Source organism: Chenopodium album, chromosome 4, assembly GCF_948465745.1.
Source record: "Chenopodium album chromosome 4, dcCheAlbu1.1, whole genome shotgun sequence".
Lineage (NCBI taxonomy): Eukaryota > Viridiplantae > Streptophyta > Magnoliopsida > Caryophyllales > Amaranthaceae > Chenopodium > Chenopodium album.
The window spans coordinates 30,737,232-30,751,502 of record NC_137837.1 but is presented as its reverse complement, the minus strand read 5'-3'; the positions used below and the strand labels follow the sequence as shown (position 1 = coordinate 30,751,502).

The following is a 14,271-nucleotide window of genomic DNA, read 5'->3' as shown; positions in this document are numbered from 1 at the left end:
AATGGAGCTACTAGAAACAATAACCAGGGGAATAATAAGAATGGAAGGTCTTACTACTGCAAGAGATGTAGGAACAATCACCCTGGGAAGGATTGTGAAGGCAATTTGGTTGCTTGTCGCGCTTGCAACAAACTGGGGCATAGGGAGTACGAGTGTTACTCCAAGAATGCTAATGGAAATAAACAGAACAACTATAACTCAGGAGGAAACCAGAAGAATTTCCAGGGGAACAACAACAATTTTTCTGGGAATAAGGGAGTGCAATAGAATGGGGTGAGAAACAGTAACACCAACAATGGTAACAGCCAACAAAAGGGAGGAACTGCAGGGAAACTGAATGTTTTGAGTAGGCACGAGGCAGAGGCCACGAAGGATGTTATCACTGGTACTTTTTCTATTAACTCTATTCCTGTTAAAGTATTGTTTGATTCTAGTGCAACTTTTTCTTTTGTTTCTAAGGGTATTGTTTCAAAACTTAGGGACTGCTTAAAAATAATAGAGGCAGTAGATTTACCTATAACCATCCCGACAGGTGGGGTAGTGAATTGTACCAAAACTTTTAGAAACGTGCCTTTAGAAATAGAGGGAAAGATATTTCCATCTGATCTTATTGAGTTTGGGCTGAGCGACTTTGACCTTATCTTGGGGATGGACTGGCTAAGTAAGTATAATGCTGAGATTAGTTGTAGATCACAGAAAGTGAAGATGATCACAAGTGGAAATGAATCAGTGACTTACTGGATGGATGGTAAAACAAAGTGTCCAAGGGTAATATCAGTGTTAAAATTAGCAAAGTACATGAAGAAGGGACATCCAGTATATTTCTTCAGCGTTAGGGATATGAACCACGAGCAGGTGGCAAATCCAGAAAACATAGAAGTGGTCAACGAATTTCTGGATGTGTTTCCGGAAGAGATCCCTGGGATGCCACCTAAAAGGGCGATTGATTTTACCATTGATTTGGTACCCGGAATAGCCCCAATATCCAAGGCACCATATAGAATGGCACCTGCAGAAATGAGTGAACTCAAGGATCAGTTACAAGATTTGTTGGACAAAGGGTACATTAGACCAAGTGCTTCCCCTTGGGGAGCACCAGTTCTATTTGTGAAGAAAAAGGATGGAAGCATGAGACTGTGCATTGATTACAGCCACAGTGTTTTCGAAAGTTGACTTGAGGTCTGGATATCACCAATTGAGAATTGCCGATGAGGACATTCCTAAGACGGCATTTAGGACAAGATATGGACACTACGAATTTACAGTTATGCCTTTCGGATTGACGAATGCTCCAGCAATCTTTAAGGATTTGATGAATAGAGTGTTTCATCAATTTATGGATAAGTTTGTAGTGGTGTTCATAGATGACATTTTGGTATACTCAAAGAACAAAGAGGAGCATGCAGAACACCTAAGGACAATTCTGCAAACATTGAGAGAAAACCATCTTTATGCAAAGTTCTCTAAGTGTGAGTTTTGGTTGGAGAAAGTAGCATTCTTAGGACACTTTGTGTCCAAGGACGGGGTAGAGGTAGACCCAGCCAAAATAGAAGTTGTTAAGAGCTGGCCGACACCCAAAACAGTATCTGATGTGAGAAGTTTCTTAGGTTTAGCAGGGTATTATAGGCGTTTTGTTAAGGATTTTTCCAAGATTGCTAAACCTATGACTACTCTAATGAAGAAGGACAAAAAGTTCGAATGGGATGAAAAGTGTGAAGAGGCGTTCCAACTCTTAAAACACAAATTAGTTACAGCACCAGTGCTTACACTTCTAGATGATAGTGGACTGTATGATGTATATAGTGATGCATCAAAGAATGGCTTGGGGTGTGTGCTTATGCAAAATGGAAAGGTGATTGCATACGCATCAAGGCAGCTAAAAACACACGAGGTAAACTATCCAACTCATGATTTGGAATTAGCCGCCATCATTTTTGCACTGAAAATTTGGCGCCATTATTTGTATGGAGTGAAATGTAGAATTTACACAGACCACAAGAGCTTAAAGTACATTTTCACCCAAAAGGATTTGAACTCTCGTTAAAGGAGATGGCTAGAGTATACGACGGATTACGATCTAGACATACAATACCACGAAGGGAAGGCAAATGTGGTTGTGGATGCTCTAAGTCGTAAAACTAGTCATGGATTAAACTCGTTAGTAGTAGCTAATGAGTTATGTAGAGAAATGGCGAAATTGAATTTAGAAGTCGTGGAATGGGGAGTACCAGCAGGTATTTTTGCGAATTTAAGTATCCAACCAACAATATTCGACGTGATTCGACAGAACCAATAAGGGGATGTAAAGTTGGATAGGATTCGTGAGAAATTTAAGCAAGGAAAAGCTATAGACTTCAAAATTCACGAAGATAGGAGCTTGAGGTATAAAGGTCGAAGGTGTGTACCACAGAAATGTGAGGAAGTGAAGAAAAGGTTGATGGAAGAAGGACACAACACACCTTACTCAGTACACCCGGGAGGAGACAAGTTATATAAGGATTTGAAGAAGATTTTTTGGTGGCCTAGAATGAAAAAGGAGGTTGCTGAATTTGTGGCAAAGTGTTTAACATGTCAGAAGGTGAAAATAAAGCACAAGAGGCCTCAAGGGACTGTACAATCATTAGAAATCCCAGGATGGAAGTGGGATTGCATTTCAATGGATTTCGTGACTGGCTTACCTAAGTCAAGGAGTGGAAATGACACCATTTGGGTAGTGGTGGACAGACTTACGAAATCGGCAGTGTTTATACCTATGAAAGAAACTTGGAAGATGGAGCAACTTGCGAAGGCTTACATCAAGCATGTAGTAAGGTTACATGGAGTTCCAAAAGACATTGTTTCTGACAGGATTCCAGGTTTCTCTCAAAATTCTGGAAAAGTGTCCAGGAAAATTTTGGTACCATACTTAAGATGAGTACAACATTCCACCCTGCCATAGATGGGCAAACCGAAAGAACCATTCAAACCTTGGAGGACATGCTGAGAGCTTGTGTAATAGACTTCCAGGGAAGTTGGGAAGACAGTTTGGATTTAATTGAGTTTTCCTATAATAATAGTTACAGGAATGGCACCATTCGAGGCTTTATATGGGAGAAAATGTAGAAGTCCAATTTGTTGGAACGACATTAGTGAAACTATGATTCTTGGGCCTCAATTGATTGAGGACACAGTCAAGCAAGTAAGGGAAATCCAATCCAAAATCCAAGCAGCTCAAGATCGCCAAAAGAGTTATGCAGACTTAAAGCGAAGAGAAGAAGAATTTGAAATTGGCGATAAGGTGTTACTAAAGGTTTCACCGATGAAAGGAGTGATGAGATTTGGGAAGAAAGAAAAGCTCAGTCCAAAATACATCGGTCCATATGAAATACTACAAAGAATAGGCAAAGTAGCTTATAGGTTAGCCTTACCTATGGAGCTTAGTAAAGTACATGACGTATTTCATGTGTCCTAATTGAGAAGGTACATCCCCGATAAATCCCATGTCCTACAACCAGAAACCATCGAGTTAGACCAAAGTTTAACCTATGAAGAGAGACCTGTCAAGATTCTTGACAGTAAAGTGCGTAGTACACACAACAAGAACGTTAAAATTGTAAAGGTACTTTGGTCTAACCAAGATTATGAGGAGGCCACTTGGGAAGCAGAGGATGAAATGAAAAAGAAATACCTACGGGGGCGTAACTCGTTTTCTTTAAGGGGGTAGAATGCGGTAGAATTTCGCGCATTTCCCCTATATTTCAGTTATTTTCGTGCTCTTTGCACTAATTTAAAAAATTATTTCGAGTATTTATGCTCTCAAAGAGACATAAAACAGTAAAAGAGTGACAAAAAGTACAACAATATTATACATAATAAGGAAAAAGGTTTGATTTCCGTTCCCCAAGTTTCGGGACGAAACTTTTTTTTAAGGGGGGTAGACTATAATACCCCGTATTTGATACGTATTTTATTTAAAGTATGTATTTTATAAAGTATTTAAATAGTTGTAATTATTTTAATTAAAGTATTTTAATTAATATTATTATAAAAGGAAAGTTTATTTAATTATTTTATTTAAAAGTTGGGGATTTTATTTTAAAGAAAGTTTAATTTTAACAAGTTTTTTTTAGGAAAGGGATTAGGAAAAACTAAAAGAGGAAAGTTTAGGGTAAAGGGTTGGTAGAGAAGGGGTATAAATATCCCACTTATGAGGCAAATCAAACTTTGTCCAGAGTGGAGAAAACCCAAGGTAAGCTTCTCCCCTTTTCTCCTTACTTTTCTTTCTTTTTTTTCTTCCTCTTTCCCTTCCCCTTTGTCACGGCCGACCACCACCACCACCACCACACACGTGGCCGGACCACCACTGCGCATCACCGCGCGCCACCGGCACACGACCAGCAGCCGCGACGGCAGCAGCCCAGCCGTGTCGTGGTGGCTGCTGCTCGGCGTTCCTCGAAAAAAAAAAAAAGATTTAATCTTTCTTATTCTAATTTAATCTATGCTTAGATCTAATTATAAATTATGAGTTTTAGGATTAAATTTTGATGTTTGAATGTTGTAATTATGCTAATTAATTTTCAGCTTTGGTTTTAATTTAAAAAGCCCCAATTTTTGAAACCCTAGGTTCTTGATTTATGAAATTATGAAATTATGAAATTATATGATGTATGAATGTTTAGATCTTCAATTTAAGTGCTTTGAGACCAAATTACAGCAAGTTTTAATTAGAAATAAAGTGCTGGAATTTTATTTAGAACCCTAAATATTATGTTTTTGAAGGAAATTTAAATTACCCATTAAGTGGGACTTAATTAGAGTGTTTTAAATATAATTTCAGCTTATTCTAATTATTTTAAGAGGGATTTTAGGATAGTATATATTGCTGGAAATTTGTTTAGAGTGGGTTTTAATGCTCTATTATAATTTTAATGTGTAGGAGACTTCGAAGTGAGCAATTTTTACTAGTCGTGACGATTTTAAGATCGTATTCAAGGTACGTTCGCGTACTTAGCATATTTTGATGATGTAGAATCATGCTAGGTTTAGTTTCAATCAGTTACAAGTAGTATCATGCTAAGGTTTATGTATTGAATCGTGAATTATTGGTGTTGGTGATTGAATTGTGAAGCATGAATTATTTGTGATGGTTTATGGATTGGAAAATTATATTTTGGCATGATTATATGGACTACATATTTATTTATAGCATGATAGAGAGCATGTTTAATTAAACTAATTGTTTAATTATGTCTGGAATATTGAAAAGAAATTTTATTATGGTTCATATAATTTTTATTGATGCATTAAACATGAGGAATGAGCTATATAGGTGTCTATGTACACAAGGAATAAATTGTATGTCGGTGCCTTTGTGCACTTAAGGTGTGTTTAACACCGAGGGATAGGATTTGTGGCGCATTATGCGTTTAAGGTGTCTTTGACACTGAGGTATAATTAAAAAGGCTTCAACATTAAATAATATGTGGTCACTAATTATTCAAGAATTAAATTGGTATGTTTGCTTGATTGAATAATTATTGTTGATTGATTTATTACGCTTTGAGAGTCATCACCAAGTTTAATAATATGTAAGTAACGTAAAGTGAAAGAGATTACGCACCAAAACTCTTGGAACGTATATACCTTGAGTATGAACAATGGGGGGGGGGGGGTTATGGGGTTTTATATTTAACCATAACTTCCAATGGAGTGCAGGACGCTGTATATTCCTTTTTATTATTTATTATGCGCAGGAATTCCGCCACCTTTGTGTGGTTTGTCGCTGGCACGGTTAGCTCCCGTGCCAGTTAACCTCAAATTTTATTTGGGGGAGGTTAATAGGTGGAAACCCGTTCGATGCGTAATCAATGCAAAAAAAAAAATGAATTAATTATTGTCTAGTCATTGTGTCTTGTTGATTGTTGGGTGTGCTTGTAAACAGGTACAGTGAGGTAAGTGTGTGTGATGATAGGAGAATGCATGTTAGTGTGTTTAGTTACGCTTATGTACTCAGCTTTGCTGGTTGTGTGTGTTGTTTGTGTCTGGCCATGTCTTTATCTTGGCCCTACGATGATCCATTTTAATGGAGAGTAGTGGGGGCAAGTAGAGATACACTTTCAGGTATTGAAGCATGTTCATGACGGGGCATGAGTGAGGAGGGAATCATGCTAGCTTCCATTAGGATATGATTTTTTTTATGCATTGAATATTTTATTATATTACTTTGTGGATTAACACAAAAAGTTTGGTTGTTTCGGTTTTGAATAAGGGCCTTAAATGGTTCCAAGTTGTGGTGGGTTTTGTTTGACTTTGGTTTCGTTGATTTTCAACTTTATTTTCGTTGGTTTGGTTTTTAAATTGTGTTATTTAAATAGTTTTGGTTTTTAAGTCTTCCGCTGTGTGTCTTTGATATTTGACTTAACCGTTTTCACGGTGGCGGTAATGTCTTAGATATTCCTATTTAAAGTTTTTATACAGGGAAAAACAGGTATTTTAAAATAAAGAAATTTCTAGGGTGTTACACAAAGGTTTGGTTTTGGAACGGTTTTGAATAAGGGCCTTTAATGGTTCCAAGTTGTAGTTTGATTTTATTTAACTTCGTTTGTTTTGGTTTTAAACTTTACTTTCGTTTGGTTGACTATTGAGTTAACTTGTTTTAACGATTTTTAATTTTAAGTCTTCCGCTGTGTATCTTTGATAATTGCCTTATCCGTTTTCACGGTGGCGGTAATGTCTTAGATATTCCTAAATCGAATTTTAAAGAGTAGAATGGGTATTTATTAAAGGAAAGGAATTTAATTTCTAGGGTGTTACAGCTAATCTGATTTTAACACTAATAACTTATCCAGTTCATATAATACCCATCAAACCTATAATACCCATCACACAACAAGGTTACAATATCGACATTAAGGTCTGAAACCAATCAAATTCACAACTTAGCATAAAACCATCCACAAATAGAATTGCTAATCACAAAAATATAGCACTATCCCACTAACCAAAAGGCTATCAGTCAATCATTTTTTTTTTCAATCACCAACTTACAACTAAAACAAAATTGGAGAATATGTAATCTCAAAACATACATTCTATTCAAGCAAATATAATCAATACCATGAAACCAATTACATTCCAAGAAATACCTATGAAATAAAATCACCCAAAAAAAAAATACAACCCCCGACAGAATTTATACAAACCCTAACAAATAAAAATTTTGGAGGGAAATTGAAATTGGGGTGTTAGGATTTATGTAATTCTTAAACCCTATTATTGATTTCGAATATCAACCACACCCCCCATAAAACCCAGAACATCACCAATTTGAAAACCCTAACTTTTAGGTTAGACGAATACAATGAAATTAACTTTGACAAAGTACTAAAATTGTTTCAACAAGCATTACAAAATTTAGAAAAACTAATGAATTTATAACTAACTCGCTTACTTGGGTCAAATTGATCAAGAATAATGCGTAAAACCCTTGAATTCTCCCCGCGACAAGCCCAGAAATAATTCTTCAAGTCACCCACCACCGCAAACGACGATGGAGATGGAGATGGAGGAAATGGGGAATTCGAGTGAGAAGACAGAGGGTTCGAATTCGAGTTTCGAATTTCTTACTGGAGGCGACCAGAAAATAAAAGTTCAGAGGAGAGAGACAGTGAGAAGACAAAAGGAGAGGTAAATGGAAGAGAGAGAAAATAATCAAGTATGTGACCAAATAATCTAATTTTAATACAAAATACAGATTACAAATACAAGGGGTACGAGATACAAGATACCTGTGCAAATACACTCAGGAAATATGAGATACTTATGCAATGGACTTAGAAAAAGCATAACGGAAACTGAGGTGGATTTCCACTCAGCCATGTGAATTGACCAGCTTGCCCCTGAATATGCATTTACTAATGCATCTCAATGCTCCATTTAGACAAGCTCCGAAAATGAATTAGTCTTTCCACAACTTCTAGAGAAAACGAAAAAGGAAAGGAAGAAGACAAAGAAGGAAAAACGGTTAGCGAAGTAGGAAGGGAATCAGATGATGCGCGCTTAAACGTAACGCGACGTTGAAATTTGGTCAACCAATCCACCTTTACAACTCCCATTCATTACCTTCAACTCTTCATAAATACTCTTCTCCTCAAACTCAATATTACAATTTCATCACAATTTTCTTCAATTTCCCCTTCAATTGTTGTCAATTATCAAATCAATTCAATCATCATGTCTCAGGTATACTTCAATTTTTTTCATTTCTACATCAATTTTTTCACTTTTTTGATTTTTTGGGGAAATTTAAATTTTGAATTTAGTGAAATTTGATTGATTTTCATATATTATTAATATTCCTGCTACGTTATCTGCTACCCAATTTTATTTTTTTATATTTTGCTGTAATTTTTGGGAATTTGGTGTTTTCCTGAAACCCTATATCAAAATTGATTTGGGGAATTTTTGTATGATATGAATTTTTGGTAATAGTATAAACTGACAAGCTGAACTTTAATTATCTTCTGAGTAAATTCTTGTTCTATAAACCCTTTTGAAAATAGTTTTAGGGGTACTTTTTGAAAATCTTGATATGGGTGTTGATATGTATGCTGAAATAATTGCATAATTGACATATTGGAAATCTTGACCTAATTGGAATTATTGCATAATAGACATTTTGGTTCGAATTTGAACCTCTTGACATGTATAACCTCATGCATGTTTTTAAAATTTGCTTCAAGAATTTAAAGTGTGAGTAATGGAGGAACGTGTAGCATATCGATCATTCGATGTCAAATGGTTTAGCTTTAAATCGGTCGTTTTAACCATGAACTACTACGGAGTATTTGGACTAAGTTAATTTGATTCCCTAGTTTGTGTATACTGACCTTACTTCTTGTATGTCATGGAAAGTACTTCATAATATGTTTCGGGAAGGTCTTTCTATTAATTTTGGACCATCAAAAGTTGAGTCGAATTGCAAGCGTCATTAATTATATTATTGTTGTGATTGGAGGGTGTATTCCTTCTACGGGTGATAGCTTTTCTGACATTTTATTGAAGGATGTCTGAGTTTAATGTTTTTTAAGGTTGTGCTAGTGTAATGCTCAATGTCTTTATAAGTTATTGTAAGTGGTTTATTCATTAGATGATGTTTGTTATATTGGAAAATGGCTGAATTTATGGTCTTGCATCCTAATTTGCGTCTCAGAGATGCAACTCTCTTAAGATAAATTGTGCCTACAAACTTGTAGTTTACCACATAGCCTATTTCTTTCTGATTTTCTTTACCATCAGTAATCTGAATTGTTAATATAAATGATTTTTATGAAACTGGTGTGTAGTGTTGTCTTTAAACATTTTATTTTACCATTCTTAATGACTGGAAAAACATATGAGAGTAAATGGCAGACTGTTTGCATGTGTATCTGATATGCATGGGTGCTGCTTCTTTGCAGACTGTTGTTCTCAATGTTGCCATGTCATGCCAAGGCTGTTCTGGAGCGGTGAAGCGAGTTTTGGACAAAATGGAAGGTTTGTCTTCTGATTATTATTTAAAATTTTCTTGTATGCTTGGAACCTCCTAATCATATATTCTGATTTTCTGGCTCTTTTTAAATTTTTTGATAAGAACTTTGACCCCCCAAGATACCTAAACGTTTCCCTTACAGAGTGGGGTGAGATAAGATAGACCCACACCTCTCTCTATTTTTCTTATTCACTTGTAATCATTTTTGGCTAGAAAAGGCCTAAGCTTTAATTCTTTAACGGTCTATGGTGCAGGGGCTTCCATGTGACAGGGAATATCTCTTACTGATGTAAAATATGATTGGAAATATGCATTGTAGCGTAGACATTATGAATGTTTTGCTGAATTTTTTTCTTCTGGGGTTTATCTTTGGGTTGATAGTTTTTCTATCTCTTAATGCATTCGTCATAGTTGTGATAGATCTTGACTGCTTATATTGAGTCAAAAAAAATGGTGAAGCTTTCTGAAAGCTTGATTTTACTGAATTTCAATAAGGTTTGCTTTAGTATTGTTTCAGCATACGCCAGTACAGCAGTACAGTTCTCGGCTTATTTTTTAGGCACATACCATATGGTGAATGTGAATCATGAGTTTTCTGACCTAAATGCATTAGACAGTAATATGCCTGACAGTCACTCTATGTGGTTTAGCGTAAATCTGAAATATTTCTGGTTAATTTGCTTTTAGTTAGGAAAACTCTTATTTTTTGTACGAATGAAAATTTTCAAGTATTCCTATGCTTTTGATCCCCTATCCTAAGGCTTAGTAACACAAAGATAAAATTACTATGCGCCATGACATTGTTCATTCACATAATTAGTATGCTACCATTGTTTTTAATGTGATTTCAAAATTTGATCGTTCCTTTTCTTATCATTATTCAGCGAGTATATCAAATGTTCTTTCTTTATTTTTCTTTATACTTTTTTCTTTTCTGTATTTGAGTACTTTTTAATCTGTGTACTTATTACCTTAAATACAGTATTGTTTTTAAACAGAGGGAGAATATCCAATTAACAAACCATAATGTTTTATTTTTGAGTATTAAGTACTGACATCTGCAGTTGTAAACTTTAGGTGTTGAGTCATACGAAATCGATATGAAGGAGCAAAAGGTGACTGTCAAGGGCAATGTACAACCAGAAGCTGTTCTGCAGACTGTCTCAAAAACTGGAAAGAAAACTTCATTGTATGAAGAAGCAGCCCCAGCTGAATCGGAAGGAAAATCTGTAGAAACTGAAACAAAGCCTGCTGACGAAGTTGATGCTGCTTAATATGGTTAGTCCCATGGCAGACTGAAATATAACCATGTTTAATTGATAAAACTTGTTATTTTGTAAGTTTAATGTTCCTGGACTCTGGGTCTTTTGTAGATCTGTAATCAATAACTGAACTGTGGTTGCCAATGCAGTTCTGCTCCACTATTGTATCGCACAATTAAATATGCATTTCTGCATTGTGAATTGTGACATCGTATTCCAGTAAATGTCGACTATAATTGTGCTCTATTGATCAATCTTCAATTTCGGTATGTTTTTTGTGTCAATGGTAGAATGATGGATTGATGGCCATCTCTAGTTCAGTATCATGTTCGGGGCATCAGTGTGTTTTTAGATATGAGCTTAAACAAAAAGAAGATAAACTACTATTAGCCATGGTCACGAGGATATGAGTTTTAATGATCACCTAGTTAGGGGCGAAGCCAGGAAATAAAATCCAAGGAGGCCGAGGCTTATATTAAGTAAAATAGTAATGTATAAATGTATATTTTGCGTTTTCTTAATGCAAAAGTTTTGCTTATGCACTGGTATTAATTAAATTTGACTAGTTCTTATAAAAAATAAAAATAAAATACTACCTCCGTTACATATTAGTTGCAACTTTGGAATATTTTATCTCTCACAAATATTACCCAAAGTTGCAACTAATATGTAACGGAGGTAGTAATAAAAAAAAAAAATGACTACAATTTTTACTAGTATATATATTAAAAAAATGTAACTACGTAAGCTATTAACTATTACTAAAACAGAAGTAGCCGATCATATTTAACATTTTTGACATTATAAGTTTTGAACATGGTCTAGCGTTAGGAGTGTACAACCACTGAGCTAACATCTTAACATGACTATTATTATGCAAAAATTAACCTTTTATACTATATATTTAGGAATAGAGTTGTCAAAAGATGACCCAGCCCGAATTACCGACCCAAACACAGTTATTAATCGACCCGTCTGAACCCGGAAAATGGTGACCCAAACACGACCTAAAACCAGCCCTAAACTCGAGTTGACTCGAGTATTTGAGACTTGAACCCGAACATGCACCGAATTGGAGATGATCCGACCCGAATTTAACCCGTAAATTTTTTTGGTGTTCCACTCGGTTCACCCTTAGGGCTAATCCGGATTCAGGGATCAGTTTTGGGTGGTTAGTTTCCAGTCCCCTCCCGATTGTTGTGGGGGATCGAATACGAGTTCTCCCAACCAAGTGTAGTCCAAATCACCACTACACCAACATCCAATTGGTACCCGTTTTAACTCGTTAAAACCCGAACCGAAATTGACCCAAACCAGTTTTAACCTGTCAAAACCCGAATTTAACCCAACTTGTTACTAACCCGACTTGAATTAAACTCGACCTGTTCCTAACCCGACCCGAATTTAATCTGACATGTTACTAACCCGACTCGAAATTCAACCCGACCTGTTACAAACCTGACCCGAAATCAACTCGACTTGTTATTGACCCGACCCAAATTCAACCCGACTTGTTATTGACCCGACCCAAATTTTACTCGATCTATTATTAACCCTACCCAAAATTTAACCCGATCTATTACCAACCCGACTCGAAATCAACACAACTTGTTATTGACCCGACCTAAATTCAACCCAAATTGTTCCTAACCCGATTTCAAATCACCTTAAATTCAATTTAGACCACCTTATTATTATTGATCAAAGCATTTTATCTAGGGAGCTAGACCAAGTCGGTCTAGGCCATCAAAAGAAAGAAGCATCATCCCCAGATTTAAGAGTTAAATATAGTATATATTTGTTGTATGGTAAAAGGAGATAATTATCTTCCTAAGTTATAGGCCATAATTTCCTAGTATGTTGCCATATATATTATTGTTATACAGTCAAAAGAAATAATTAGCTTAATATATTAAAATGATAATTATCTGTTTATAGTTAGTTAAAGTTTAGCCTATAATGACTGACGAAGGCATGTATATTGTATATATGCAGTTATTTTCTTAATGATAAAGAAATAAGATATTCCCTCAATCTTTCAAAGGATATATATATATTTTTTTCCCATTTTCCCTCAATCTTAATGATAAAAACTTATGAATACTACTCTTTTTGGATGCATGTACATTCTTTATTTAAATTTACGAAAACTACTGCTTTGTAGGTGCAAGTTCATTCTATATTTCAATTAAGCAACTACAGTTTACAAATACTACTACTTTGTAGGTGTATGTGCATTCTGAATGTAATCAATTATGGTTAGCGAATACTATTGGACCTTAGGTTTGTTTGTTTTATCTTATATTGTATTAAAAAAGAAAAAAACAATCAGATTAAAAAAAAAAAAAAAAAAAAAACGTGATTGAATTAAATGTGATAATGATTCGATGATAATCTAACCCGAATAATTTACCTGAACCCGATCATGACTTGACTTGTTTGGACTTGTAGACATCTACTTTTGGCCTCCCGTCCCGACAGGAAGTGCAATGACGATAAATAAAACCATCTTCGTGTTAGATTGAAGTGGAGAATGCTTATGGATAACCGATTAAGCCACAAAACACAAAATCTAGCCCAAACTAAACAAACAAAGCTAAAATGAGGTCCAATGAACTAAATCCGATCAATATTAGAATTAAGCCCGTGCTTAAAACCCAATAATGACGGATTTAGGAGCGCCTAGGTTAAATTTTAATGCTGCCGCAATAAAATCCGCGCGCATCTCAATCAGTCGTGCTGGGTAGGCGCGCGCAACTAATTCAGTTGCGCGCGACACTCAACGCAACCTCCAGAGGCGCTCGCGGAAGATTCAGAATTTTATAAAAATATAAAATCAAATCTTACCGTAATGCCGTGCGCAAGAAAATCAGTTGTGCTGCCCATAGCAGCGCAACCCAATCACTTGCGATGGGATGCCGCGCGCAACTAATCCTGTTGCGTGTGACACCTGCTGCGGCAGAATGTTCAAAACCCTAAACTTACTTATTCCCTATAAATAGAGGCTAAATCCGAGGGCTTAAACAGACAAAAAATAACCTAAAACTATGGTGAAATACTTGTGAACTTGTGCTACCTAAACCCTCTTGTCCTAAACACTCACCCCTTGATATTTTATTACTACGGTGGAGGTTCCCTAACAAGAAGGTGTCCATAAGTGTTCTAAACGGAGATCTTGCAAAGAGAAGTGGTAAATTCCCGAGCACTAAGATAAATCATATTTAATTTTCTTGTTTAAAGGAACCTTAATTAATTAATTAGTGTTGTTTGATCATCTTTTAAGGACTAATTAATTATTTTCACATAGTATCTTGCGTTAAATAAAGATTAGAGTTGGATAATTAATTGTTGGTTAATCACTTAAGCCAAGGCGAATATTGTTTATTTTCTTGTTCTTTTCACGAATTTGATTAAATAAAGAATAACGACGTTGCAATGTAATTCCTACGTTAATTAACGTGTGTAAATAAAATCAACTAACTTAGTTTTAAGTATCGCGTT

At 35.5% G+C, this 14,271-nt stretch overlaps 2 protein-coding genes across 7 annotated transcripts in view; one reads left to right on the top strand and one right to left on the bottom strand.

Annotated features, from left to right (window-relative positions):
• Window positions 1-7,693, bottom strand: part of LOC145629077 (uncharacterized) — a 33,442-nt gene extending 25,749 nt beyond the window's left edge. For 3 of the 6 annotated variants that reach the window (XM_081681558.1, XM_081681560.1, XM_081681561.1), the window contains exon 1: window positions 7,430-7,684. The gene's annotated coding sequence lies outside the window, so the exon portion shown is untranslated. Of the gene's footprint in view, window positions 1-7,429 lie in introns of all 6 variants that reach the window. The other 3 variants (XR_014111544.1, XR_014111545.1, XM_081681559.1) reach the window with 2 other exon arrangements.
• A 233-nt stretch (window positions 7,694-7,926) lies between these two features.
• Window positions 7,927-11,016, top strand: LOC145629076 (copper transport protein ATX1-like). The gene is made up of 3 exons (XM_081681557.1): window positions 7,927-8,220; window positions 9,438-9,513; window positions 10,586-11,016. The coding sequence occupies exons 1-3, from the start codon at window positions 8,212-8,214 to the stop codon at window positions 10,780-10,782; spliced, it is 282 nt and encodes a 93-aa protein (XP_081537683.1). The 5' UTR covers window positions 7,927-8,211; the 3' UTR covers window positions 10,783-11,016.
• The last annotated feature ends 3,255 nt before the right edge of the window (window positions 11,017-14,271 follow it).

Bases quoted from the DNA above. Each gene is read 5' to 3' on its own strand.
- LOC145629076 (XM_081681557.1), top strand. The intron at 9,514-10,585 runs GTTTGTCTTCTG...TGTAAACTTTAG, and splicing joins AGTTTTGGACAAAATGGAAG to GTGTTGAGTCATACGAAATC.